This window comes from Phoenix dactylifera, chromosome 8 (assembly GCF_009389715.1).
Source record: "Phoenix dactylifera cultivar Barhee BC4 chromosome 8, palm_55x_up_171113_PBpolish2nd_filt_p, whole genome shotgun sequence".
In the NCBI taxonomy this organism is placed as follows: Eukaryota; Viridiplantae; Streptophyta; class Magnoliopsida; order Arecales; family Arecaceae; genus Phoenix; species Phoenix dactylifera.
The window spans coordinates 19,377,324-19,405,193 of NC_052399.1; the positions used below are offsets into that span (position 1 = coordinate 19,377,324).

At 41.0% G+C, this 27,870-nt stretch overlaps 3 protein-coding genes and 1 non-coding gene across 10 annotated transcripts; 2 read left to right on the top strand and 2 right to left on the bottom strand.

Annotated features, from left to right (window-relative positions):
* The first annotated feature begins 881 nt into the window (after positions 1-881).
* LOC103703014 (transcription factor PCF5-like) lies at positions 882-3,873 on the top strand. 4 transcript variants are annotated; one of them, XM_008785702.4, is made up of 4 exons: positions 882-1,096; positions 1,377-1,426; positions 1,536-3,299; positions 3,398-3,873. In XM_008785702.4, exon 3 carries the CDS (start codon positions 1,984-1,986, stop codon positions 3,250-3,252), a length of 1,269 nt encoding a protein of 422 aa, XP_008783924.2. In that variant the 5' UTR covers positions 882-1,096; positions 1,377-1,426; positions 1,536-1,983; the 3' UTR covers positions 3,253-3,299; positions 3,398-3,873. The 4 variants fall into 4 exon arrangements, with proteins under 4 accessions (XP_008783924.2, XP_008783925.2, XP_038985101.1 ...); XM_008785703.4 differs by having other exon boundaries at positions 889-1,096; positions 1,377-1,412; XM_039129173.1 differs by having other exon boundaries at positions 889-1,412.
* A 3,210-nt stretch (positions 3,874-7,083) lies between these two features.
* LOC103703015 (protein IQ-DOMAIN 1) lies at positions 7,084-15,526 on the bottom strand. 4 transcript variants are annotated; one of them, XM_008785704.4, is made up of 7 exons: positions 15,329-15,526; positions 14,424-14,480; positions 13,844-13,969; positions 12,793-12,957; positions 10,784-11,011; positions 7,792-7,905; positions 7,084-7,698 (listed from the first exon to the last, which is right to left on the bottom strand). In XM_008785704.4, exons 3-7 carry the CDS (start codon positions 13,916-13,918, stop codon positions 7,306-7,308), a joined length of 975 nt encoding a protein of 324 aa, XP_008783926.2. In that variant the 5' UTR covers positions 13,919-13,969; positions 14,424-14,480; positions 15,329-15,526; the 3' UTR covers positions 7,084-7,305. The 4 variants fall into 4 exon arrangements, with proteins under 4 accessions (XP_008783926.2, XP_038985102.1, XP_038985103.1 ...); XM_039129174.1 differs by having other exon boundaries at positions 14,424-14,568; XM_039129175.1 differs by lacking the exon at positions 15,329-15,526 and adding an exon at positions 14,569-14,654.
* Positions 15,527-17,536: 2,010 nt separating this feature from the next.
* TRNAI-UAU lies at positions 17,537-17,610 on the bottom strand. Its single transcript has one exon. It is a non-coding gene; the product is annotated as a tRNA-Ile (tRNA).
* Positions 17,611-22,137: 4,527 nt separating this feature from the next.
* On the top strand, positions 22,138-23,009 carry LOC103703056 (E3 ubiquitin-protein ligase ATL41). Its single transcript, XM_008785754.2, has one exon. It carries the CDS (start codon positions 22,195-22,197, stop codon positions 22,717-22,719), a length of 525 nt encoding a protein of 174 aa, XP_008783976.1. The 5' UTR covers positions 22,138-22,194; the 3' UTR covers positions 22,720-23,009.
* The last annotated feature ends 4,861 nt before the right edge of the window (positions 23,010-27,870 follow it).

The window sequence follows — 27,870 nt, forward strand, 5'->3', positions numbered from 1 at the left end:
GGTGCGTGCTGAGTTTGTAACCATCGGGCCATCGCATCGAGCGCAATCAAATCAAAGTGACGCGTGGGATGACACGAAGCCATTCTCTACTTGCCACTTTTGTACAAGGTAGATTGGGGGAATCTTAGATATTTGCTAGATTTCAGGAACAAAAATACAGAAAGATTTGGGGTGGAGAAATGGAATGGGGGCATACTGGGAATTCCAGTAGGGGCCATCATCGATCCGTATGAAGGCGTCCGGTCACTGTCGTGGCAATAACTGATCCGCCTCGCCGGAGGTACCACACTAGAAACAGCCTCCTCCGTTCTAGCTCTTTACCAACATGCTCCAACTTATCGCCTGGATTAACTTCATTGGGACAAATGTAACAGCGACAACTACAGCTGCTCATGGTAATAAAAAACATGGTATCGGGGGGATTAAATAATTATTGAAATGTGAATGCGTGATGTGGGAGGTGAAGTAGCCGCTTATTCCAGGAACGTCTCTGTCTGGCTGGATGTGAGGCAGCAGAAGGGATGTCGTGTTGAAGTTAGATTGAGTTACAGTGGCTGAGTGGCTCATGGAGATGAGCGGGCGGAGGGAAAACCAGATGGATTAGAAGAAATTATATGCTGCAAGGCGGGCGCTGTGGATTATCTTGATGATAGATCCTACAGAAACGAGCGACAGTGATTGCGGCGTGCAGAGCCACGTGATGCACGTAGCGTGGGGTGTAAGTTATCAAGGACGAAGGGGTAATTTGGCAACACCGTGGGTGGAAAAGGGGATGTTGCTTTTAGCAAAGCAATAAAGGAGCCAAGAAAACCAAAAGCTGTGGGAGTCGCTGTCCGGACTCTAAAGAAAGAGAGAGAAATAGCTTGACAAACGGGCAGGAGAAGAAGGGACGAGGGAGGTAGAGCGTTGTTTGCAACTTGTGGGGTTTTTTTTTTGCTTGCCTGTTTGCTTTTCCTATCTCCCAACAGGACACCGAGCCGGGAGGGCTGCTGCTGGGGCTGAGGTTTTATTTCCGGGGGACGGAGCGGGCCGCTGAGATCACCACGATCTAAATAATCCCTGAGGCATGTCTGTCCGCGGCACACCATCTACCATGGTACCCTCATCCGGCTCCTATTTTCTATAGGGCCCGGCCCAACTTGTCCCCCCTTTCTCTCTCCTCCTTCCTCCCACCCCCACCACTAAAACCCAAACCCTTTTTCTCTTTTTATTATGTCTCCTTGCCCTGGTCCTTCTTCTCTCTCTTCCCAAGCCTATGCTCCCCCCTGTGCTTGCTATAATGTGATGGGGGAGATTGCCAACTTGTTTTGGGGTTTTTGGTTCCAAGAGAAAGAAGCGGGTCCGGTTCTCTGATTGGGCTATTGGTGGCTTTGCAGGAGGAGGAGGGTTGAGGCCTTGAGGGGTAAGCAGTGGTACGTACGAGCGAGTAGGTTCTTTCCTTGCCTTTACCTATAGCTCGTTCCATTCCTTCTCTTTGAATTTTTGATTTTTTTTTTCTTTCTTGTAAAGACTTTGTGGCTTGTGTTCGTTGTCAGACCCAGCCGAGGTGGTGGAGCTGGTGATGGAATTCTGGGAGTTGGATGGCCAAGCCTTTTGGAAGCGGAGGCAAGAGGAGCACCACCACATACTACTTCCAAAACAGCAGCAGGAGAGGAAAGAGAAGCGGCAAGAGGGAACAGAGAGAAAGGAATCCAACTAGCGGCAACGACAAAGCTGGACGGAAGACAGAAGAGGGCGGCCAAGGATCTGGATCCTCGGAGGACTCCGTACCATCCAATTCCGAACCCAAGAGAAAGCGAAAGAGAAGAAAGAAGAGAGCAACCCCAAGAAGAAGAACAGCAACTCCAAGGCTTCCAGCTTCATCCCCTCCAGCACCACCCACACCCACCACCCGGGGGTCGCTCCTGTTTCCCTTCCCCTTCCTCCTCCTCCTCCTCGCCTGCCACGGCTTCCTCCTCCGACTATGCCCTTCTCTCCGACCGGATGGCCGAGGCCCACGGCCACGGCCACGGCCACGGCCACCTTTCCCTCCACCACGGCCACGAGCAGCAGCACCAGCGGCCGAGATTCGGTGCAGGGCTGAGGGGCGCCGGTGAGATCGTGGAGGTCCAGGGGGGCCACATTGTGCGCTCCACCGGGCGCAAGGACCGCCACAGCAAAGTGTGCACTGCCAAGGGCACCCGAGACCGCCGCGTCCGCCTCTCCGCCCACACCGCCATCCAGTTCTACGACGTCCAGGACCGCCTCGGCTACGACCGCCCTAGCAAGGCCGTCGACTGGCTCATCAAGAACGCCAAGGCCGCCATCGACGAGCTTGCCGAGCTTCCCGCCTGGCACCCGAGCTCCACCTCCGCCGCCTCCGCCTCCAACCCTCCTCCCGCCTCCAATCCTCAGGAAACCCAGGCTGCCGTCGCTGCCAACCAGCCCGTCGGAGATTCTAGCAAGAAAACGATTCCAGTTGCGCAACCGGTTGCTTCTGCCGCCTTCAGCTTCGGCGGTGGCAGTGGAGGTGGCAGCGGCAGTGCTAGTTTTCTCCCGCCGTCGCTCGATTCCGATGCTATCGCCGACACCATCAAATCCTTCTTTCCAATGGGTGCCGCCGCCGCCGCCGCCGCAACCGCAACCGCGCCCCCTTCGAGCCCTCCGATCGGCTTTCAGAATTACCCGCCGGACCTCTTGTCGCGCACTAGCAGCCAGGACCTCCGCCTCTCCCTCCAATCCTTCCGAGACCCAATCTTTCACAACCCCAGCACCAGCCACCACCACCAGCGCCACCATCCCCGAAGCCAACATCACCACCAGAACCCCGCTCCTTCCGCCCAGCAGGCCATTTTCTCCGGCTCCGCCCATTTGGCCTTCGACACGGCCTCCGCCGGCTGGTCCGAGCAGAGCCACAGGATGTTTCCGTGGAATGTGGCGGAGGCGGGAGGCAGCGGCGGGGGATACGTGTTCCATGTGCCGCCGCCGCAGGCTGTGCCGCTGCACCCGGTGCTCGGCCAAAGCCAGTTTTTTACTCAGAGGGGACCCCTTCAGTCCAGTAACTCGCCCGCCATTCGTGCTTGGGCGGATCCCATTGCTTCGGCAACCGACCAGCAGATGCACCCTGCGATCCATCCCTCGATTTCGTCTATTGGATTCGCATCCGGTGCTGGCTTCTCGGGGTTTCGCATTCCGGCACGGATACAGGGTGAAGAGGAGCATGACGGCATCTCCGACAAGCCGCCGTCTGCTTCCTCTGCTTCTCACCATTGATGAAGCGGAAGATGAGAACTGACAACAACCAATATCCACCTGCCCTGGTAATTCCCACTCATTCTCTATTTAAACTTCTCCCTTTGCTCAGGTCATCAGCATTTACCCTGAAAAAGCTGTCACCTGTCACCTTTTTCCTCCGTAGGATTGCTTGGCTTTTGTCGAGGTAGGTGATGTGAAGGAAGCAACACTTCTGATGCTATGCATGAGGTCATTTCACTTGATTCTCTGGTTGGTCGGTTCCTCTCTTCTCTCTTTCTCTTGGTTTTCTTCAAATGGGCTCTAGTAGCTCTTTCTTTGTTTGCCATGGTTAGTCTTGGTTCTGTTGTAGTCGTAGTACTTTGTTGAATTTGCTTCATGCTGCTGCTGTTGTTGTTATTGCTACTGCTGCTGTGTTGTGATGTTTTACCCTTTTGGCTGTCATCAAAAGGGAGAGGTCTCTGGATTATGGTCACCTGGAAATAGCTCCAGAGAGTGGTTCTGTTTTGAGTTGTGGAGAAGAATAAAAGGAGGTGTTCCACAGATGACTGAGCAATTGAGTGGAGCAAAAACTGCTAAGCTTTTGACATGGAAGCCATATGCTGCTTTCACTTTGATTGGAAATGAATGGTCCTTTTCGCACTTCCTTGGTTATATTATGTTTATTATTGTGTTAAAAAGAGAAGCCATGGCACTGCTGATGCTTCAACTTCCTCAAACGAGCAAAAAAGATGGATTTAATATACACTTTCATGATTGCACATCCCCATCCCATTTGAAGATGCTGAGGATAGGTCTCTTTCCCTCCACAGTGGTTGCTGCTTTCGTTGCCCAGCCACTTTTATTTTATTGCTCACAAGCCAAACTTCCAGTTCAAGCAGCGAAAGGACTTGAAAAAAGAAGCCAGAAACATAACCAGATTACTTACGGCCCTTTCCTTCTCACTGTTCAAACATTGCTTTCAGAAGATCTCCTTTATCATTTTGAGTTTGTTTTCCCATATGATAGATGCCTTGATTTCATTATATTATTATTATTATTATTATTAATTTGATTGGCTTCCACTATGGCTCTCTAGTCTGTACCACCTTTGCTCTTTGGAACTCTGCTTTTGGCGGGGGAACCTTATCGGGGACTTCTCTTTGGCTGGAATCAGCATCAGGCCTTTGGAGAAAATCCTTTTGCCTTTGTTTCCTGTTGATTCCGTAGAAGAAGCTCAAACCCAGGTGCATCTTCCGACAATAATGCTTCTCAATTATATCGAGCATGAAAAGTAAACGACCAACTTAACAGTAGCCTCTATCATTGCTAGTTTTTACAGTGAGTATATCTCTGGCATTAAATTATTCAGTTTTATATTGGAGGGGGCAATATGATGTGAAGTGGCCTAAAGGCGATCTGGAAGTAAAAAAAAAAAAAGCAGCACTTTGGGCTGTCCTTCTTGTCTGCGTGAAAAATAAAGGGAAAGCAACCGCTTTGAAACGGGACAGGGCCCTTTAAAAGCCACTCATGATCTAACCTCAGGTTATATGCACCGCTAAACTGGCACAAACCTATGCAAGTCCTCGTTCACGAACGTCACCTATACAGGTGACGCAGGGAGAATCGTCGAGTACAGGCATTTAATAATATTTTGTTTCAGGAATTCACTCTCCATTAAATTTCGAGCCTTGGTTCTGGCAAGGCCAACCGGTTGTGTTTTTGGTAGTATGGCATGGTTCCCATTCTCCATCCCATCTAGGGTTCAGCCAAGGGCACTGCCGCGCATACCCCTTTGTATGTCCCAGATGAGAGCCAAACTCTGTTTTTGTGCATCATGCATGAGCATCGAACTTTTGTAGTGCATGTTTGGATCACTACCATATTGCCAACTCCGGAGAAAGAAGGCTCATTCTCATCTTGGAAATAGAGAATGTTGCGGTGGAAAATGCGAGAGCCTTTCGTTTTTGTTTTCGAGATGGGCGGTATAGTAGCGGTTCGAGCGTGTAGTATAAAAAATGTGCAATGTGGATGATCTGGAATCATCATATATAAGTGACTCATGAAGTGTTCTATTGCCCATTTTATCCTTGATGACTCGTAAAAACCAGGTCAAAATGTGCTAAGGCCTTTGAGCAATCACCTCATAAAGCAGATTAATGGAAGTATGTCCTGTAGAATGTCACGCTACGTAAAGTAGATTGATTGTGCCGGCCAAAGATCTAGAACAAACACCAAACAAAAAACAGAAAAGAAATATTGGAAGAAAAATAATTAGGAGAGATGTAAAAATATTTTATGAGAAAAAATTGGGCCATGCAAAGGGCGAGATCTCACCCCTACCAAGAATGATGACTCTCAGTCTCTCCTTCTCTCTTCTTACACCACATTAAAGGAGATACTAAAGGTTTCTTTAAATAGATATAGGTGGGATATTTGATTTCTACTCAAATTTAAAAAGTACGCCCATTAAAAAATTGATAACTATTATAGAAGGAATAACTAAGTAGAATAAAACTAGAAATAAAATTTTAGAGTCATTAAAACTAATGACCAACTAAACAAAGCAATAGAATTCATCGATATTGGAGATCATTCCATGCCACCTGGAGTCCAATTTGCATTTTCTAATGCGAGATGAACTCCCCTTCTATGAACTAGGAATAGGCACTGGACCGAGCTAAGTAGGCAATACCCTACTGCCTCACCGTTGTAATAAGCTTTCACTTCAACCTAGCCAAAACTAAGATTTATCATTAGTATCGTAATGATGATTTTATAATTTCTATGTAGGTTCAAAATAATTTGCATTATCATATTTGTCAGCATCTTTTCTAGTAAATTTCTTTGAAGCATAAAACTATCTGAGAAATAACAAAAAAAAAAAAGAATTACTCGATGAATTTCCAGTAGCTATAAAAACCCAAGAAAGGGATTTGCCACGACGCATGAGGGTTGGCTTTGGCTACTTTGGCAGCAGTCGACACCGAGGATGAGATGGCTCCAGCTCATGGACGGCATAACTGCACCTCCAAATGATTGAAAACAGGAAAGCATCCTTAGGTAGGTATATAAAGGTTACATAGAGGTCAACGAATTCTAAAGAAAGTTTTGGAGCTCTTCCACAGCTTAAGCTTTTGAACCAATTAAATTCGATATTGTTTGTGTTTTAATAAATTTTAACATATTAGTATAATTTTAAAAATCATGTAACAATCTGTATATATATATATATATATATATATATATATATATATATATATATATATATATATATATATATATATATATATATATTTGTTAGTATAATTCTGTATCGGTTAGTATTATTTTTCTTTGTTAGCGTAATCTTATTAGAGTGATTTTAGGAATCACATAACAACTTATATCAGCGAGTATTATTTTATATTATTTTATATTATTTTTTATATAAAGTTTGTATATAAATATATGTAATTCTGAAGATGTACAGAATATGATGAATTTTTTTTTTTTTGCAAATATTTTACCACAACATATGATCTAAGGTTTGTGAACGACCTTTTAGGTCCTGTGGCATGAGCAAGAAGCATGGCATAAACATAAGAATGCTGTTAGTTAATATTCCGCATGCCGACGAATCCCCTACTTTGCCACATGCGACAAAAAACACAGGAAAAAAAAACCGATGACCCGTTAAGGATTATATGGACACTGGATTTTAGGGTTTTACAGCCAAGGCCAACAAAGGGCATGTCGAGTCCCCATCAGCCAGGCGGTCATGACAAGCTTATTGAAAGAAGACAGCAGGAACAAACGGCCCACTGACAGCCAACCTACAACATTTCTTCACATGAAAGCACAAGCATATATGCATTTAATAATTTTCACAACTTCAACGGAGAATTAATGGCCAATTTTATTCTGCATAATGAATGGTAAAGAAAAGAAAAAAGACAAAAAAACGACAGAAAATTATCACTTCATACCATCATTTCCTTCAATTTTTTTTTTTGAGATACTTCACGCCATTTCTTTATAAATATATACCATCATGGATCTCACTAGTGCAAACAATGAATTAATTTGATTTTGGCACATAATCTCCAGCCAGACTCAGCCAGTAATTTCACTGGTTTGTGAAGGACGCTGCTGCTCCTGCTTCATCTTTGCGTTCTTGGTTTTCTGATGAGTTGCTGCTGCCTTGGCATGTTGCTCTCGGTTAACTAAGTTATCGCCATTTGACTGAGATGATCTCTTTGTAGAGCCTTTCCCGTCAGCAGCTGCAGGTTTAACTGACTCTGATACTTTCTGGGCTGACGGATCTGTATCGTTGCCAACTTTGCTTGTTGCCTTGGTCTGTTCTTTCTTGGGGATCACAGAACGAGTGGGCAGTCTGGTTTCCCATGGACGAGCAGCAATCCACCGATCCATCCAGCTCCACCCCCAATTACCTTTCCCACATTCATAAACAAACGGCCCCTGGTTCAAGCCAGGGTTGGCCCTCCACTACAGGCAAAAAAGAACATTGCATGAGTCCCATGGCAAGGCCGCATTAGTTACATGCTTAAGATACGGAGCAAGTTCTTCTAAACCCCAGACCTGATGCGAAAATGCATATGCCAAAGTTCGTTCACGCTTGATTGCTGCTTCTTCTCTTTGTTGAATCCGGGCAATTATTTCCTCCATCGTTTCAGAGCCTCCGCACCATTCCACCTGTTAGGAAATGAAAGGTCAGTTCCACGGCTCTAAATAACACAAAGTGTGATGGCCCGGTCTACTTGACCGGCCTGACTTGAGCCCAAGCTCCCATCAGGAAAAAAAAGAGAATCGTGATCCTTGCCCGAACTACTCGGCTGCCATTGAGGTGCCGCTGGCACAAACTCCTCGGGTCCGAAGTGAACGGCCCATCACCGCTCACTTCCCCATCTTCTTCCTCCTTCCTCTTCCTTCTTCGGTGGCCGGCGAGCCACCATGATCGACCACCACCGCCTTTTTCTCCTCTTTCTTTCTCTTTTCTCGCTTCAAAATCATGACATTCTGTTATTGTGCTCGCCAAAAATCAGAGTCCACGACGTCGTCTGAGCTAAGGTAATGCCCTAGCATTCTTCCCCTTTATCCTCTCTTCCTTTCAAGGCCTCAAACCACTGTTGTAGGTGAAGAAATTTGCCGATTGTCAGCCGAACTCTACTTCCCCTATTTCTGGTTTGTTACTCCCTTTTCCAGCCATCTCCATTGCCGACGTTCATCGCCGAAGCCCTCGACCGCTCCCTCATGTTGGTCCTTGGTTGGAGCCAGACTCCCAGCCATCGGTGAGCGGGTTGGATCCGAATACAACCGAGCCAAGAATCACTCTTCTCGGCCTTGTTTTTGTGTTGAATTCGGCCGGCCCGCCGCCACCACAGGCTACTCTTCACTGCCGCCACCTCTACCTGCTACCGCCTCACCAGATCATCATGGCTAGCCACCGTCCATTCCCATCCTCCCTTGTTTACCAAGAAAGAAAGAAATAAAGAAGAAGAGCAAGAAGGAGAGAGGGGAGAGAGAGCCCATCCCTCTCTTTCTCTCTCTTATTTTCTCTTTCTTCTTTCTCTCTCATCTCCATGTTTCTCTTTCTAAATAGATATATGAATCCTAGGATGGGGTCGTCCACCTGTTCTACAGACTTGAGTTGACCCTACAAAGAGGCCCTTAATTGCTCGAATGCTCAGGCATCTTATCGAAACGACCATCCCAACTTTGTAGAGTGTTTCTAAAATCCATGAATGATAAACCCTATTGAATGACTTTGACCGTGATCGAGTTCATGTCTCATGAGTCATTGTTTAGGTCGTCTAGGCCTGGTCCACCCAAAATCATCGAACATTATCATTCGGTTAATTGTCCCCGTTCCTTATTATTTTTAATTCCATTCAAGTCATTGAATAGAAATTAATTTTGCTTTAAATATTTTAAATAGGTCTAATGGAGTCTTCTAGCGAAGTATGACAGTCTAAGTCAAAAGAGGTAAGTAGATCTTACGCTTCTTATTATTTTTTAAATTATCATGTTTTCTTTGCATCAAACTTGCTTGTGAAGATATCATGCTTTTCTTAAAATTATGGATCAATATATATATCATAAAAATTATGCTTTATTATAAAAAATAGTTTCATAAATATTTTAATGAAATAGTTTTGTTATGAAAGATAAATTTGATCATGCTATTTAGTATTTTTCATCTATTTATGTGTATGTTTTAAGAAAAAGATATGAATATTTCAAAGGCTCTCACATAGTTATATATGATCCCTAAAATTAGAAAGATCGACGCCCGAAGCTAGCATGCATACGAACATAGACCTTGCGAGTAGGTATAAAATCGGTATACGAAACATGAATATATGTCGATTGCGAGCACGAGCTCTGTCATAGGTATAAGTGACAATAGCACGAATATTTGTGAACAATGGTTTGAAGGATGATTTATAAATTTATTTGCAAAATGAACTTGAAACCATGTTTATGAAATATGGATGATTTATGCATGCATGATTGGTTTTATGACTTGTTTTAATATACCGTACTATGAAATGTTTTATTTTGTAATATCTATTATTTTTTTTAAAATGATGCATCAACATGAAAAAATTTATGCTTGATCCGGTAAAGTAGTGTAAGATTTACTTACTGAGTTGTGTCACTCACATATCTTTATTTTTATTTTTCTGTCCCTAGACAAATAGGGTCAGTAAGAACGAAGGATGGTTCGGCATGAAAATCGTGCTAGCAAGCTTGGCGATTTGTAGCAGAACATTAATTCTTTAGTGATTATGAATATGTAGCTTAGTATATTGAAGATTATAGGTTTGGTATTTATGTTTGGATTTTGACGCTCTTAGTTTCATTTAATGGATGATGAAATTGGACATTTATATTTTATTTAAGATGAATTTAGAAGTTAAATAAAATATTTAGTTTTGTGTTATCGTGGGCTGTACCCCTCGATAACATAGCCATATTATGTCCTGAATTTGGGACACGACAGGAAGGTAGTTTAATTTGTTGGCTTCTGACTTAACCATATGGATATGTGCCCAAACAGCACAAATTGATAAAATTTTGTAACATAGTGCAAGAGATGAAAGGTCCAAAATGTTCTGGTGCTATCATTAGTGCTCGGTTCTATATGTCTAGCTCTATACATCGAAGACTAGAAGTGGTGACTCGCATCATCCGAAAGGAGTACTGTTAAGATTATTGACACGTGAGACTAACTCAATGAGCAAGCAGCTAGAATAAAAATCTTCAGCACATAACCCCTCAGCCGGTCATCTAACATGAAAGCTCTTTACCAGCATTAGATTATCTTCTATCGATAAAGACAACTCAGAAGGAAAAGCAGACAAAATAACAATATCTAAAACCAGTAAACCATGAAAAAAGCTGCAGCATTCATCACCAAAACCAAAATCATCAACTGATATCCCAACTATGTTCACAGAGCCACTATTATCAGCTGCATATGCAGTAAGCTATGATCAAGTTTTTTGCAATTTTACCTCAAATTCTAATAGAACAGGGAAAAGCAAATAAGATGATGGACGTCACTTACCTCTAAGTCATGAAGCTTAGCCTCCAGTTTTAATTGATTGTCTTGTTTCTTCTGCCTAATGCGGCCTTCAGTTACCATACAAATACGGCGAGCTCTAATTTGTGCCTGTATTTTGCCCCATGATTGGAGATAACTCAAAGTGGTTGATGCCTGCTGCTTAACAGAATGGCCTTGGGCAAGGACTTGTAGTCTTTGTATCCCTTTCAACGAACGAAGCTTTTTCCTAGCCTGCATAGATATTTCTGCAGATCAACAAGGAAGTTGCATGCTGTGCCAGATGAATGCAATTTCATGATCTTTTCAAGAATCAGTATATGTATATATGAAATAGATTAGTAGCATATATAATGGCCAATTAACAAAAGTCATAGTAAGAGAAAAATATTGTTTATAAATACTAAATACATAATTGGAGGTGGGCCTCCGGGGAGGAGAAAGAAAAGGACATCGGACATTATAATATAAAGCTACTGAGCAGTAGATACCGTAATGGCCCCTTCACTAAGAGTTGGCCTTTGCAAAATTGTGGAAAATGAAGATTATAATTCATTGCAAATGCTTAAGATCTCAACATGCATGTCATAATGAGGTTTCTGAAGATCGGACCAACCAAAGTTGCATTTTGAGGAGCTGGAAAGACGCCATGCTAAAATGCAATAGATCCACCAATAGAGAAATTGCCAGATAAAATAAAAGAGGGGATAATATGAATCTTGATAAGAAATTCTGGAAGTTATTATATAGACTGGATATCGTATGAAGGGAAAGAATTGGTAACAGTAGCAGCAACCAATCATATTGTGCTTTCTCATATTGAGGGAAAACTCCATATTGTTACAAGCATAGCACTTCAACTATCATAATATATCAAAGTATCGGGTACTAAGTGTTATGCCAGAGTCATTAGCAAGGTAACACGTTAACAGCTTGAGATTTCACAGAATGCATGGCTCTGGCATTTAAGCAACACATTAATGTGCTTCTTGCTTTTCAAGGAGATGAGAGTATCTCCAGCGGACATGTGGAAGCCAGTAGTGAAGAGTTGATTACAACATTCACCAGCTAAATAAGGTGATTGTAGTCTAGGAGTGAGGTGGACAAGGACAGGAAAACAAATGATAGTACCATGGAGGTACTAATGAAAGCACAAGATGATCATGAAATTACTTAATCTAGGGAAAATGCCAATGGATTGTTAGATGAATGGCAGAGTCTGATATTTTGTTGTTGCATACTGTAACATCTATGATATTTTATAATGGCAAAGGGTTTTGGATCTGGCAATGAGTAGTGGTTGGATGTCATGACGCTTCCTTAATATAAAATTCTGGCATCTCACATCCATGCATCCACATATCTCCCTCCACTTTTATTTAATATAAATACGAGCAGACATATAGGTTTTATAATATTCCTTCAGGAATTACTTGCCTACAGATATCTTACTATGCGGAGTGCTTCTCCATTGGTGATGCTTCTCGATGATCAACCTTTCTAATGGATGAGCCTACCACAGGCATCCATCAAATGCTCTATCGTGATTAAAGCTTATGCATGGCACACGCCAAATAGCAGTCTCTTTCATGCAAATGCACTCATTTTCATGTCAACATGGCTTGACACATTTGTTTAGCCCTGAGATGAGAGGTATCAATAATCTCTTTTTACTTCTTCATCCCTTTTCCACAGACCAAAAAAACAAAAGCTCTAGACCTAAGCAACCTGCCCCTGCCTACCTCTTTTTGATAATTTACAGCACTGCTTGCTGCACAAATAGGAATGAAGTTGGTTATACAATTTAAAATGTTTTCATCAAACAACTTACAGACAAAATTTCATTGCACGGACACAATAGAAGTACAATTAAGATAAAATTATGCTGCACAGTGAATTTAACAAAGAATCATATCAAATTGAATGGCATTGTACTATGTATATAATCTAAAGGTAAAACATTAAAAAAAACAAACACATGGATAGACATATTGGATAAAAGTATTCATATATACCCTGAAGCCTCGGAAAGCTGTTTGAATCCGAATGGCTGCTGAGTCCTCAATCCTCACGCTACCATAATCAGTTTTCCCACTGGAAGCACCATTATATAATTTATGAGACTTCCTGTGAGATTGATTTCTCAACTTGAACCCATTTGATTGTTCACTAGAATTGCCCTGTTCCGAGGCAGCATATACGTGAAACATGAATAAGTTGACATGCAAGACGTAATTGCTGATTGTAGTAAAAAAATTGAAAGTGAACATTACATAACCAAAACATCAATGTCAACCAGTTCATCCAACAGCAGCAATTTAAAGACCATCATCCTTTAATATACTAGTTATACAACAATGTTGTATAACTAGTATATGGAATTTTGACTAGACAAAGGAATAAGTACAGTTGAGCAATTTTTTGTTTAAGTGGGATTATTTCCTCTCCTTCTTACTGAGCCTCGTCCTTTTTGGAGAATGATTGGCAATTGCAGCCAACAGCGGCAGCTTAGTTGTAAAAAATAACATTCTTATGTCATGCTACCCATAGAGTTTGTTCCTTGTAGTATTCACGACTGCATCTCTCCTTGTCACATCCAACTCTCTCATTAGTTTAAGCTTAACTTATGATCCCCAGTTTGCATTACCAACTGTAGATCTACCAAAGCAAACCATAAATTAGATGTTCAACTTTTGAATCAACTATTATATGCTGTTTTTCAAGTTTCCCTCAACGTTTATATGTAGCCCTTAGCTATTGCTAAGCTTACTTCATATTTTCCAGGCATTACCAACTATAGTTCTACCAAAGCAAAACATTATTAAACATTCAACTTTCAAGTCAATTATTATATGCTGTTTTTCATGTTTCCGTATAAGTTGATATCTAGCACTTCACTATTGCTAAGAGCATTTCATTTTTTTCCAGACATTCCAATTTTCGGATATTCTGAGAATCTCTATTCATTCCTCCATATGCCTGCACCTCTACTCGTTAAAGCTAGATAAAGTAAGAACATAGTCAAAATAAGAAGCAGATGATCAATCAAATAAGATAATCAGCTACCTTCACTTGCTTTGACTGATCTTTCTTTGTTTTCTTCCTGCCGATAATTGTTTTGAACCAATACCCAGAACCCATTCTCCTTTTTTTTTGCAGTATGCTTAGTGGTTATGACATCAAACATGAAACCTGGCAGAAAACTTGTGTTAATGTAACCTTGATAACAAATGATAAACGCATCATCATGCAAACATGCCATAGAACCATATTGTGGTAGAATGTGGAGACAGGGTAAGAGGCAAAAGTATGCTGGATCGATATGTCCAGCTAAAATGATACATAAACTTAAGGTATACGTACGGGATACATGGCATGAAGATTTAACAACTAACGTGCTCCTAATATGGTGACCTCCTAGTGAAATTTTGTTGGAACTACAGATTAGCTGGTATTGTGTTGTTTCATATTGCTTATTTAACTCCAAGAAATTTGAACAGGCATGGATGAAAATAAGTACTAGGTCTGATTCTTCAAAACAATGAGGCTATTTACTCCATAAAACCTTTTTATGATAGCAAAAAGGGAATACAGGCTGAATAAATACTTAAATTTCACAAAAGGATACAACCTAAAGATGTGATACCTTAGTTACACTGGTAAGTAAACAATGTTGGCATCTCCTTAACTCAGTGCAGACAACCTGTAAAACAAACTCTCAGAATCCAGAATACTGGAGTCTTGATGAATAGCGTGCATATGCACAAGAGTACATCATCCAGTGCACACACCTGTAAAAACGAACTCAGATCCAGAATACCCTACTCTTGATAAATAGCTATAACTTGAAATCCACAAAGCCTGCCTAGGATTTGAGTCAAACAACAATCATTACACTCTTCTACACAACTCAGATCCTAGCAACTGTTTTAAAACTCATATGATTGAAGAAGTTTCATAGGTAAGGGACATAAGAATGTTAAAACATCCATCCATAATCATTCCTGGTTTCTTTTTAAAATGAAGTATCCTCCCAAGTGCTAAGTACGTCAGTTGATCCCATTCCTTTTAATTATTCGTGAATTTAAGGCCTGTTGATGCATCAAACCGACCACTTTTATTAAACCAAATCAAACAGTTACTGAATAACGACAATCACGTAGATACTTAATTGCCAAAACTTCAGAGAGAACAATTATAATAAATTTCACAAGAAAAAAGGTCACAGTACAACCCAGTTATAAAACACATGGACTACCAATCTCTAACAAACTAAGATCCCATTTCCAGCACCAAAGAAATTTCATCAAAAGTCTAACAAGTCTATAATCTATAAGGGAACCATCAAGAGAGAAGTCTAAATGGAAAACATATCATGGCTCGGTTCACAAAACAGCCAACCAAATGATACAAACTATGTATAGACAAGAATTGTCGATCGCAAGATTATACCAAACACCAAGACCATGAAAACATGAGAACTAATCCAGCCTCTCAGTCGAAGCACATAAAAACAAACCCATGACTCCTACATCATGGATCCTCACTAACCTCCGTCAAGAACGCTCCGAGGAAAATCTACAAAAACATCGTGCGGATCGACTCCACTGTAGAATAAGAAAGGAAAGCGGCGATACCACCCGAGGTAAAGGCCTGTAAAGACGGAGGAAAAGAGGCTAAAGGTGGTGTGGGGCTTTCAGAGGAGGAGAAGTCGGTGTATAAGAAGATAGAAGCCACCCGGACGAAGCAATGTAGATTAGCAGTCAGAAAAGAAGGGTGCGGGTGGAGGCGATATGATATCTATTGCCATGGCCCAGCTCCGATGCCTTCTCTATTAGCCTTCTCATTTTTTCGCTCTTTTATCTCCTTTTTCTCTCCTCAAAAAGGATCAAAAGGTGGGAAGAAGATCTCAATTCGAGTACAACCAACGCACCTCCAATGATCGTTGGGACGGGTGGTTGTTGCCGGGTTCCGACTCCAACAAACGGATACAGCGACCCGGGAACCAACTAAGGGAAAGGATTTTAAACGTTTGATGCCGCTCCCGTGGGTCCGCGTGGCCTGTTTTTATTAATGGATTATAAGAAGATCAAAAACGATCCTGCCACAATAATTTGATCCGTTGATGTGGAATAAATACATGCTTGTTTGGATCAAGTGGATACAGCCAAAGTGTTGACGATCATAACAAAAATATTGCATGTTCCTCTTATTAACGACACTTGTAGGAAAGATGTACACTTGATGACGCTTGAGTGTAGTCAGCTGTGGATCTCCTGTTCCCTAAAGGGTAATCAAGAAGTAACGCATAGATTTTACGTAAAAGAAGTTGCATAAATAACGTGCAACTCGATTGGTGACCCCCTTAAGGACAACCTGTAAGGTATCAGATACGGACTGTCTGTTAATGAAAGTGAAAAGGTAAATTACGTAACACTTATATATAACTTTTCAATGAGCCTTCCACCTACCTAGGACAACTCACCCACACGTACAATAAATAAATAAAACAAAGGAATAAGGATGATGTTAATGATAAATACTGCAACCAAAATTTTGCTATCTTACAATCTTTTGTTGCTAATTAAAGACAAACATGTATTATTCATATGTCATTATTGTCAGATATGATACTACCTAAGGAGGCAGGAGTTGAAAGAGGTCATGTTGTTGGAGGTTCTAACGAGCATGTGGCAAAAGAAGGCGCTTCATAGAGGCGCAAATGAGTGGAGCAGCTCGTGAGCTACTTGAGCTACTGTTATCGAGCTTGAGTCAGTCGAGTCGAGCTCGACTAGCTTGAACAGTTTTTCAAGTTGAGCTCTAATAGCAGAATACTCAACTCGAAAACTTGTGAGCCTAGTCAAGTGTGTGTGTATATAGATATATAATAATATTATATTTTATTTATAGTATATATTATGGTAATATTTTAAGATATAATATAATATAATATTTTTTAACCATTTTTTTAAATTATGATCGAGGTTCGAATTCGAGCTCGAGCTAAACCAATCTCAAGTACTACGTTTTTCTTTATGAAGTTCAGTTTGAGCTTGGATATTAAGGCTCGATCTATCTCGAGTCGAGTTTCAAGCCTCTGTACTTTGAATTGAGTCGAGCTCGAGCCTCTAGCTACTCAATTCAGCTTGGCTCGATTGCACCCCCAGTCTTTCATATGAAATGTGCAAAAAGGTTCAATACTTTTAAAATTAAAAAAATTAAAACAATTTATTTGATAGTCTAATTAATGAAGCCTTATACAAATAATAATGCTTTTTAGAAGAAAAAGAGTAATATTACTATAAAGGTTGTAGATATCATTATAGATCATAAAAATGTAGCAAGTTGAATAGGTAAATTGATTTGAAACTTGTATAATATCACTAGCTTTAAAATAATAGCGCTCCATGAGAAGATGTACCTATGATCTCTATGTCCTTCCAAATTTGATGGGAAGTGGTTGAACATTGTAGATTTTTTAAACTTTTATATATGAGAAAATATAAGTTATGAGATTATTGCAGAAGGGAAGAAAAATTAAATTCTAAAATTTGAAATGGGAAGACGTAACTATGATCTCTATGTCCTACCAAAATTGACCTTTGAGACAAGGACACTGTAGCGTTTTTGTATTTTTATATACGAAGAAAGACAAGTTATGAAAGTATTGCAAGAGGAATGAAAAATTAAACTTTAAAATTTCAAAAAAAAATGGTCTTTGTATTCTTATATATGAGAAAAAATAAATTTGACAAAATATGGTCCCGGCGGGGCTCGAACCCGCGACCTTCGGCTCATAAGACCAACGCTCTAACCAACTGAGCTACGGGACCAAGATTAATTACGAGTTTCTATCACCTATAATCTATCCTCTATGTAGCAATTGCTATATAATGGAAATAAGGGTCTTTATGTGAAAAATGCAATATTTTTTAAATAAAATGATATTTTTAAAATTTTAATTTTTTATACTTTTTTTCTCTAAAGATGTGGTGCCACTTAACAAAAAATGATTTATAAGAAAACAGTAATTTGAATAGTAGCATTATTATTCTTCAATTATTATTTGGTGCTGCATAATTTTAAATCATAAAAGTGGGGTTAAATACTAGCTGTTATAATCGTTATATTGGTAGATAATGATTTAGTAGAGGTTCGTTTTTATGGAGTAATGTCATTAATGAAATCTTGCTCGAAATTGATACAAGCACTTAATTTTACACATACATTAAATTGCTCACAGTGTTACTAAAAATAGCAGTAAATATATTAGTTTGCTTCTCTATTGTATTATCAGCATTTAAATCATTTTTTACTAAATGAATATAAAGTAGCAAGATGTATGGCCTCTAAGTCATCACATGACTATGCAACTCAAAAATATTGATTTCTTCCTCTCGATACAAGGATGTAGCTTAGGTATTTATTTGCAAAAGTTTTACCCCAATAGACAATGAAAAGTCTATAGGTTTATTCACAAATCCAATGTTCTTGATGGCGTACTTTAAACAAATAACTCAAAGCAATAGGACGAGGTCAAATTACCCTTTTACATATGTACTTACTAGTCTTGGCTTTAGATAATTGAGACAAGATGAGATGGTAATTGACTATGATCATGCATTAGATAACCATCAAGAAATTTTACATAATCTACAGCATCACCAAACTGAGAAACAGACTAGGTTTCCCTGGATTGCGTGCACAATCTTTTGTTAATTGGAGGACGAGAGGTGAAAATGAGATTTGGTGATCTATCATGTATCATAGACAATGCAGTCCATCATGTATCATAGATGGTGCAAACAAAAATAATTATCACCATATGCAACGGCCTAAGCTAATTCCTACGAATGGGTGCAAGCCATCCCATGCTTCAAAGCTAGATTGGATCTACACCAATCTAGATAATAACACAGCCAATTGTAGATCTAATTTAGGAGTATATAAGGATTCGTGCATGCGTATGTTTAGTCATCCTACATTGACTATATTCTAAATAGATCTTGGATATTTATACAAGTTAGAAAGGGTAACCGAGAGTACTCGACTTGGATTGCACAACATGTGTCGATCATGCAAGGGCCCTTTGTTTCCAAGATGAGCGATATAGCGGCTACCCAAGTATGTACATCTCTTTACGGTGCAAAATATCCAACATAGAGGATCTAGTGTGCAGCCTTCTCTTGGATTTTCCAGATCCAGAATTCTTTGTGGTACATTTTATATTGCATGCACACTTGTTGCTTTGGGTGCCAAACAAAGAGGGTAGGAAGATGAGCTACAATCATCTATTTTTGCGATAGGTGACATGGCAGCTATTTAAGGATGCACAACTCTCTACAGTGCAAAAGATGACGTGCAAAGGATCCTCTTTGAATTTTCCAAATGATTGACTCAGCGATTATGATAGCCCTAGGTGGCCCATGTGTTACACGGCAGAAGGCTTTATAGTCCTAGATAGCCGCTATCCATCTTGAAGTTGAATGGCTGCCATAACATATTGTATTTGGCACCCAATAAGGTGCACTTTATATTTTGAATGGATGATACGACCGAACCCACCTCCCCCACGTCTACTTAACAAACTGGCGACCCCCACCTTCCTGCTCCCCTCCATGCTTCCAAATCGGTTCTCCAATTATTTGTACCACCCATCCGTTTAACAACGCAATCACCACTATAGGTTCTCCATCGGTCGTTCCTCTCCAAGACAAATAGCTCGTCCGATAGGTAGTCAAATGAAAAAAAAGAGCCCCTGAGAAACCTAGGCATTCATGTTACATTATTTGCATATCTATCAGAAATTGCAAATCTGATCGTTGAAGTAATTGCAGGAGGATGGGAAGGAGGACGAAGGGAAGAATGCACCTCCAACCCCTAGCATCCACCAGCATCATGTCCACCAAGGGCCTATAATATTGGGGGGTGGGGGCATAACAACAAGAGAACCATGACCGTGATCATACCTTTATGCCTGTTACGTACATTCTTCTGGCATAGCCCATCGACATGGCCATGCGACCATCGTTGGGCTGTTTCGTAGTAGCAGCACCATCGACACCTCCAGCGAGGCTTGCACCAGGCTCAACAAATCCGCCATTATTGCCCTGCCTACTTTTACTTACTGTAAATGCACCACTGATGATGGAGAGGACATGATGGAGGTGTCTGTGGAGTGAGCGACGTGTTTGAGCATCATGGAGGAAGGACAGATAGTGAGGCTGCTGCCTAATTGCAAGCATGTGTTTTACTAGTGTCATAGTCCCATATTGATTAATAAAAAGACGACGTATGGATTTGTAAGTTTGGGCCAATATATCCTAAGCTCTTGGGTCAAAGTTAGATTCATCGTGCATCACAATATTTATTTGCGACTTGGCAAGCCACCAATTTTATTATCTTAAAACTTAGTTCCGGATTAGTATCTCGAACGATGAAACCAACATCAGCACGCCTATCTACCTTGTAAGAGCCATCAAAGTTCAGTTTAATCCAATTAGATTGAGGGGAAGATGAGCAAATAATGGAAAAGGATGATGGCATAATGCTATACAAAAGATACATTAATTTCCCCGGTGACCAAGACTTCATTCATTTTTTCTAAATTAAGGAAAAGTTGCCATGTTCATCAAATAAATACCTACACTCATAAAGGGGTTCACTACCTCATCTTGGAAATACTTCCTATTCTTTACATCCCATAATAGCCTTAAAATATAGACAATAAGTGTCTACATACGACAAGCCTAGCTTATCATACTTCCAATGGCTTGGCGTCGTGGCTATCTGAGAGCTATTATTTAAGGAAGCTAATTCATGGCTCAAACCAAAAAAGAGCCGCATAGCAATAGGGAGATGGCTTCTAAAGAACGTATGTTCCAAATCCTCACAAGCACCTGTGCATCAGCTACAATAGGATTGGCCTAAGCCTTTCCTACTTGGCAGAGCATTACATAGTAACTTGCCTCGACATCCAGATGCCAAATTCAATTCTGATCATTTTCAGTATTAGCTTTATTTGTGAGAAGTTATTTGGAGAGTTTGAACATTAACGTTACGCAAGACCAGATCACAACATTGCACGTCCTTCCATCTCGAGCCTACCCTAAAAATATCAATAATCTTGCAAGTCATCTCTACAGGGAAAAGTTGATGCACCTTAGTCACATCCTGGACACCTGAACTAGCAATCGAATAACTCACTTTCAGCTCATCCCCCACTATATCTATATATGTTCCATATATATCATGGCACTTCTTGACAATGGATCGATCGGAGTACTACCAAACCATATGTGTCCCGAAGCAATGAGATGTTATGATCCCTAGAGCCACTTGCCCACTGAAATTGATCTTTTATAGCACTATTGCAATGAAATATGTCTCGCTAAGTTCGTGAATATCATTGTAGAAGGATATAACTGCTCCAACTTCCATGGCAAAAAAACTATATTTCTCCGTAATTACAATGCTCCAAAGGTTTTCTTGCTGAACCACCACTTTAGCAGTTGGCTTGCTCGTAATTGCCAGAAGCTTGGGAAGTAACAAGGTGGCCGCTGGGAGCGAGTCATATAAATATGTGGGTTTATATATATTTAATGTGGTTCGAATGAATGATCAGGTAGCAGTTGGTTACCAACATCGATCAATGCACTCACTTTCCCAAAAATATCACTTTTACATTTGATAAATTATCTTAAGCAACTTTCATTGTTGGACATATGCAATCACTACTCTAATAAGGCAGCCATTGTGTTATGAATTTGAAATGATGTGCATGATCCAAATGATCATAATGCATCCCATCTAAAGAAAGATTTCTAGTGGTAAGAACGAGTTGCAAAACCCGACAGTCAGCCCTCCTCTTCTTACCGCCTGCTATTAAAAAAGTCTATGGGTAGAAAATTTGGCCTTTTACTTGATTGGCATTTAACAATTAACTCTTACATGTCCCTTGAATAAAATTTAGTCTTTTTTTATGCAAATTTATGTCTGTTTCTTAATGTAGTTGTTGTCATACATGAGCTAATTAAGAAGTGGACATGAAATTGCTATCAAAATAAAGAAAACCTAAAATGTAATTTCTAATTTACAAAGATTAAAATAAAATAACGGTCAATTTAAGCACCGGATCTCACGTTTCCGTGAACGAACTGGCATGGTGCAGCCTGTACAAACTAGGCTGAGCCGGCCGGTTTCAAAAGCTAATCCAACCGCCATAGATCTTGTCAAACCCGATCTCCGAACACTGCAGGCTACTATCGTCATTGCAATACAGTTCCAAGTCAACCGCTGAGGAAAGCTACACCCACAACTTTCTCTTACACTCGATGTTTAACAAATACTAATTGTGGCGGTCTTCAAGAGATGAGGGCGTGGAGAAGAGAGAGAGAGAGAGAGAGAGAGAGAGCCCAATGGCCGCCACCACCACCATGACCACGGACTCAGAGAGTTCCCCGGCGCAACATGCGAAACTTGGCATAGTGGCTGCGGAGGTCGCGATCTTCACCATCGCCACCTACGCCGTCTCTACTGTCGTCATCATTTTCTGTGTCAATATCTGGGACCGACTTTGGGGCCGGCGCCGTGTCCTCCACACCCCACCCGCGAGCAGGCCTACCGAGGCCCTCAGAACCGGGCTGCGGCCATCCGCCATCTCTGCCCTGCCGACTTTCGCCTACCGGAGAGTCGGGGATGGCAGTGGAAGCGAAAATACCGGCACTTCGGAACAGAGAACCGTCTGTATGAGTCTGGTGGAGGAAGGGGAGATGGTGAGGCTGCTGCCCAACTGTAGACATGTCTTCCATGTCGATTGTGTCGACGTATGGTTTCGCTCCCACTCGACGTGTCCCCACTGTCATTCCAGTGTCGAGGCACAAGAAATGGTCCGGAAGGTGGAGTTTGGCGAGGCGTCGGCGCCACTGCCCCCATCGGTGTAAAATTTGGTGGTGGCGCCTCCTCCCTCCATCGCGTTTTCTCTAGTTTTTTCCTCCAAAAATAACCGGTGGGAGAGCCGCCTGTCCAAATTTAAACTCGAAATCTCTCTCCATCACAAGCACTGGGGAGGGAGGTGCCAACCAGCTGACCGAAGCCTCATTAGCAGTTTGGTGGCGGTGCCTCTTTGATTTGGCGGAGGAAGGTATTTTGGGATTGAAGATCTGGAGTGTAAATATCTATTATTTTCTTGATTAGTTCTCTGGTTGTATGAGGTGATATATGTATGTGATTGAAATGGAAAGATTAAACCATTGTAGAAGAATATTTGTGATGATTGAAATTTCGTAAAATTGTTCAATCTCTGTAGCCACTCTCGTCGTAGTTTGGTTGGTGATACGATCATTGGGGAGGAGTGGAAAGTTTTAATCGGTTTCGGTGGCGAGGGTTGTGTGACTTTATTTACCACCTCTTGGTGTCTGGTGTGAGCTTAGCTCGATAAATTAAATTGGAAAACTTGACAACCTTTGGGAACATATAACAAGGCTTTAGCTGGTACATTTAGGTAGTTTATCTTTCAAGGGTTGACTATCACGGATTATTGATGCTAATTAAATGAGGTTTTAAGAAGGATGCGGAGCCAACAACAAGTGGTTGGGGTCCCTTGCCCCGAGTTTGCAGAGTAAGCATGATGAACCAAATTTGAATCTGTAAAGCGGAAGCAATCAATTAAATAACGGAAAAGCCGAGGTAAATTAGTTCAATAAAAATTGATGACTATTACGATTTACAAAAAAAAGGTCTTGTTCATATAACCAAAAAAAATATATCTCACATCTCTCTTGTTATTTTAATTATTGGATTTTCATCTTTGCTCTTGCACCGCGGTTTTCTCATATTATCTGACACCTTTCAAGAGGCAATTTAGACAGCTTGAACTTAGATTTATTCATTGATATAATTTGTGAAGAGTAGCTGAGTACCTGCAGTTTTCCAAAACTCTTTGCTTTAAATTCTGATCTTGTTATAATTCTATATATCCTCCTTGTTGATGCAGTACATGAATAACGCTTACCAATCATCACATACAATAACTTAAATTTTTCCATTTGTGAAGTGTTTTATTTATATTTTTTTATGAATTTTATTAATTTGGTAATGGATTATATATATATATATATATATATATATATATATATATATATATATATATCGACCGGGTCTTCACACGTTACTCCCAAACCTCCCAAGCTCCTGTTCAACCAGCAAGAAAACTTTCGCTGTATGCTAATTGTTTTGCTGCTGATATTGCTATACTATATGCTCCCCATAATGATGCATATAGCTGGAGCCTGCGTGAGTTCAACATAGGAAGTAGCCACCAACTCTTTACACATGAAAACCAAGTCTGCTACTTGCCTACTTACATACCTTATTAATTTTAAATGACGGTCATAGTGTTAAAAAAAAAAAAAAGACTAGTTGTTTTTCGAGGGGAAGGAAAAGAAAAAGGACTGGCCGGTGTTAAGTTTTTCAAACATTTTTTTATATGATTGTTGTCCAGTTAGTTTTCTTCTCCCTCACTTTAATGGAAATGCAGGGGTGCCATCCAGCTGACCCGAGTCTCGTTGGCGGTTCGGTGTCCCCTTATCGGGTAACATTTATATAATTATAACTCGAAAACCTGATACGAACTACGAGTTAAGTTATGTTGCCCAATATTCACCCGACTTTCATCTCAGATTTCATCCGGCAAATTTCTGTGGGCGCTACAAACAAAAGCAAATTAAAATAGCACAAGTACAGAGATGATACGGACAAATCGAGGCAAGAAATTTTTAATCATTGAAGCAAAATAAAAAAAAACACAGGTACAGAGATGATACGGACAGATGGAGGCATGATTCCAATTTTCTTTTAAAAACGAAATATTCGATTCAGGTCAACTCTCGAAGGAAGTTACGTCCCCATTACGTGTAATCTGAATTGGCCAACCCGAAGCCTGATAAGATAGCTCCTGCGGAAGGGGAAGAAGAGAGAGAGCGTCCCAGCCCAACGGAGCCGCCACCATGTCTACCAGCTCATGGGTTTTCAGGAAACAAAGAGGCTGCGACGATGACACGTCTTGTAAACTTGTGGGCGTGGCCGTCATACTGGGCATCACCTTCATCTTCTGTGTCCTTCTGGTGCTCTGCGGCCGACGCCGCCACCGTATCGCTGCAGCTGCCGCACCGGACGACCAGACCACCAACAACGAGCTCAGTGCATCCACCTTCGTCTGCCAAAAACTCATAAACCAAAGCGACAGGTAGAGCCTGCCACCCCCAACCGGTGCAGTTCCCGCGGTGATGGCGCCCCTTAACGCTGTAGTGCTGGGGGTGGAGACCTTATCGGGCTTGGGAGGGGAGTCAGATCATTTCGGAGAACACTAAAGTAGGGACGACGGACAGAGAGGGGAATTGAAGATTTTAACGACAAACTGTTTTTCCCCATTCTTTTTTTTCCTATTTTACCAGTTATCCTCGTGGGAATGGATGCATCATGTATTTTACTCATAGACTTGCATAAATGAATCTATTTGTTTTTATGTATGTATGGCCTAAATTACTTGCAAGATGTGTTCTCATGATTTTGGTAGGTGATGGGTTAGTAAGAAAGGAATGGAAATTTTTTCAAGGTTGGTTTGGTTGGGATAAGGAAAAACAAATGCCGTGTTCGATTACCATGTTGAATACAAAAATAATGGATAAGATAAAATAATGGTGGATCCTACACTTATATTTTACTAAGAGAGAAAGTAAAATAAATAATACTAAAAGGGTTATACTTTTTTTCTCTCACATCAGATTACCAAATGGAGCTAATCTGAAATTGTCATTGCTTGTTGTAAATAATTCTACTTTTTTTGTTGAAGCTGATGCAGTTATACCATCAGAATTTTTACAAGATACCAATTTATATTAGAAAATATAATACACGGTAGCTTAAAATACAATTATGCTAAACTCAAATTCCTAATTTTGTATCTAATGATTTAATTTTTTTCCAAATTAATCTATTAGCAGTATGGTTGTGTTTAAATATATTTACTTAATAATAAATCAAAAAATACATGGATGGTAGCTTATATTGGTTATTTTCATATACGTAGGTCATAAATGGCCAAAAATAAATTAAAAAAATTATTGATTGAATTGTTTATTCAAAAACATGGTTGGAAATTTGACAATATTTTCATGCAAGATTACCTACAACCGAATATATAGTAATATTTTTTACTGTTAATTTTTGAAAAAAAATTTCCACCAACCAAATATCGTAAAATTTATTTCTTCTGCAATTATATTCTCAGATAAATAATTTTCAAGAATCGCCAAATTATTTCACAATCTAATATATCTTAATGAAACAAATCTTAAATTTATTGAAGGCAGCATGTGACTTTGTTTACTTTATTATCACAAACATTATGACGGTCCATTTGTTTGTGATTATTTTGGTAGGGGAAGGGTTAGTTTCAATGGAAGGGAAGTTGCTTAAACTTAATGAAGATAGCCAGCGACTTTGTTGACTTTATTATAACAAAACTTGTGATGGCCCATTTGCTCAATAAATTTGTTTAGCATGATTTCACATGCACTGACTTGAATTGGAATCATTTGGTAGGCCGTCCATTTCAAAGCTTTCCGGGGCTGACTACGGATGCCACGTTAGCCGGATTCATTTCTTGACACAATCTCTGAGTTGGGGTTCTCTCTCTTAAGTGTCTTTAGAGCGAGAGTCCAGCGAAAGGTTTTTCCCTTGTTTGGCCGTCGTCCTTCTTGGCCGGGTGCCACCCCTATTATCCATGCTCCGGTCATCTTGGCCTAGTTTTGGGACTGTTTGCAGCCGTTTACAGGCGTTCCGGCTGGCTGCCCAGTTTTTTCAGCCGCCAAGACCATGCACAGGTTGAAGAGTGCTCTGCCACTTAGCCGGTCCGTCAATCTCCATATCTGATCTCGCTTCTTCATCCTTGTTTGATTTCAGTTGGCCATGATCTCTCCCAGCTGGAGTTTGGCCGATATCCACGTAGCCCCAGAGCAGCGAGCCAAGGGAGCGCTCCAAAATGGCGCTTGAGGAAGGGTGAGCGGGGACCCAAGATTCCGTGCTTCAGTTTGTGGCTGTGGTTCTGGTCCACCAGCTCAATGGTAGATCATTCTAATGAGAACCCACCACGTCAGCTAAGATCTGAAGTTAATAAAATAATAAAAAATAAATCAAACAAATCCTATTGGCCCCGATAGACGAACACCTCGTCGGGGGTAGCAAAACCTATTGCCCTCAATAGACGAACACCTCGTCGGAGGCAGCCACCTGACGACAGCTAGCTGATGGAAGAGCGAGAGGCTGTGGCGGAGGCCGGTGATGGGCGGGACCAGGGCCCACATGGTGGAGGAGGGGTCGAAGAGAGCGAGGCAGTAGAGCTGGGTGAGGGTGGCGTACGTGGTTCTTGGTGGCGAGCGGGGGTAGCGCGGGCTCGGCCTTGAGCGAGGAAGACGATGGGGTTGGCGAGGTCGGTGGATTTGCCGAGGAGGTGGAAGGGGGACGACTCCACCTCCTGCTTCCAGAGCTTGCAGACGGAGCGGGCCGGGGGAACGGCGTCATGCAGGACAAGGAGTCTGCAAATTACAAGAATTTTGATATACGAGGAGCTTAGTAGTAGATCATATTCTACAGTTCGAGTCATCGACGTAGAATCTCCATCGTTCAATATGTATTTGATCGGATTTGCATGGAGGTAGACTCGATGAAAGTCTTATCTCCCTGCGCGCGCGCGCAAGTTCATATAGTTTATAAAAATATACTTATAAAAAATATAGAGATAAGCTTTAAACTTTTTAATTAATGTCGACGCATCGAAACTTGATCTCGTCAGTTCGCAGCGAGGTATGATAAACAATCTTTTTCTGATTGAAAACAAATGTTTATCAGGTGACGGGGTATCGCTTATACATCTAAAACTTCACAAACTACTGGCTCAGTCGGCCGTGCTTTTCTTTTCTACAAAAAGAAGTCAGCCGTATTGAGGTGATCGTTACCCAACCAAAGAGCAAATTCCATCACCCAATGTTCTACAGGACGCTAGAGTCAATACCGTACAAGCCAAGCCAATCTGT

Excerpts from the sequence above, each read along its gene's own strand:
- LOC103703015 (XM_008785705.4), bottom strand. The coding sequence starts at position 13,918 with ATGGGTTCTGGGTATTGGTTCAAAACAATTATCGGCAGGAAGAAAACA. Across the intron at positions 11,012-12,792 it reads CAGCTTTCCGAGGCTTCAGG|GCTAGGAAAAAGCTTCGTTC; the intron begins GTATATATGAAT and ends ATATCTATGCAG. Across the intron at positions 7,699-7,791 it reads CATATGCATTTTCGCATCAG|TGGAGGGCCAACCCTGGCTT; the intron begins GTCTGGGGTTTA and ends TTTTGCCTGTAG.
- LOC103703056 (XM_008785754.2), top strand. The coding sequence starts at position 22,195 with ATGGCCGCCACCACCACCATGACCACGGACTCAGAGAGTTCCCCGGCG.
- LOC103703014 (XM_008785702.4), top strand. The coding sequence starts at position 1,984 with ATGGCCGAGGCCCACGGCCACGGCCACGGCCACGGCCACCTTTCCCTC.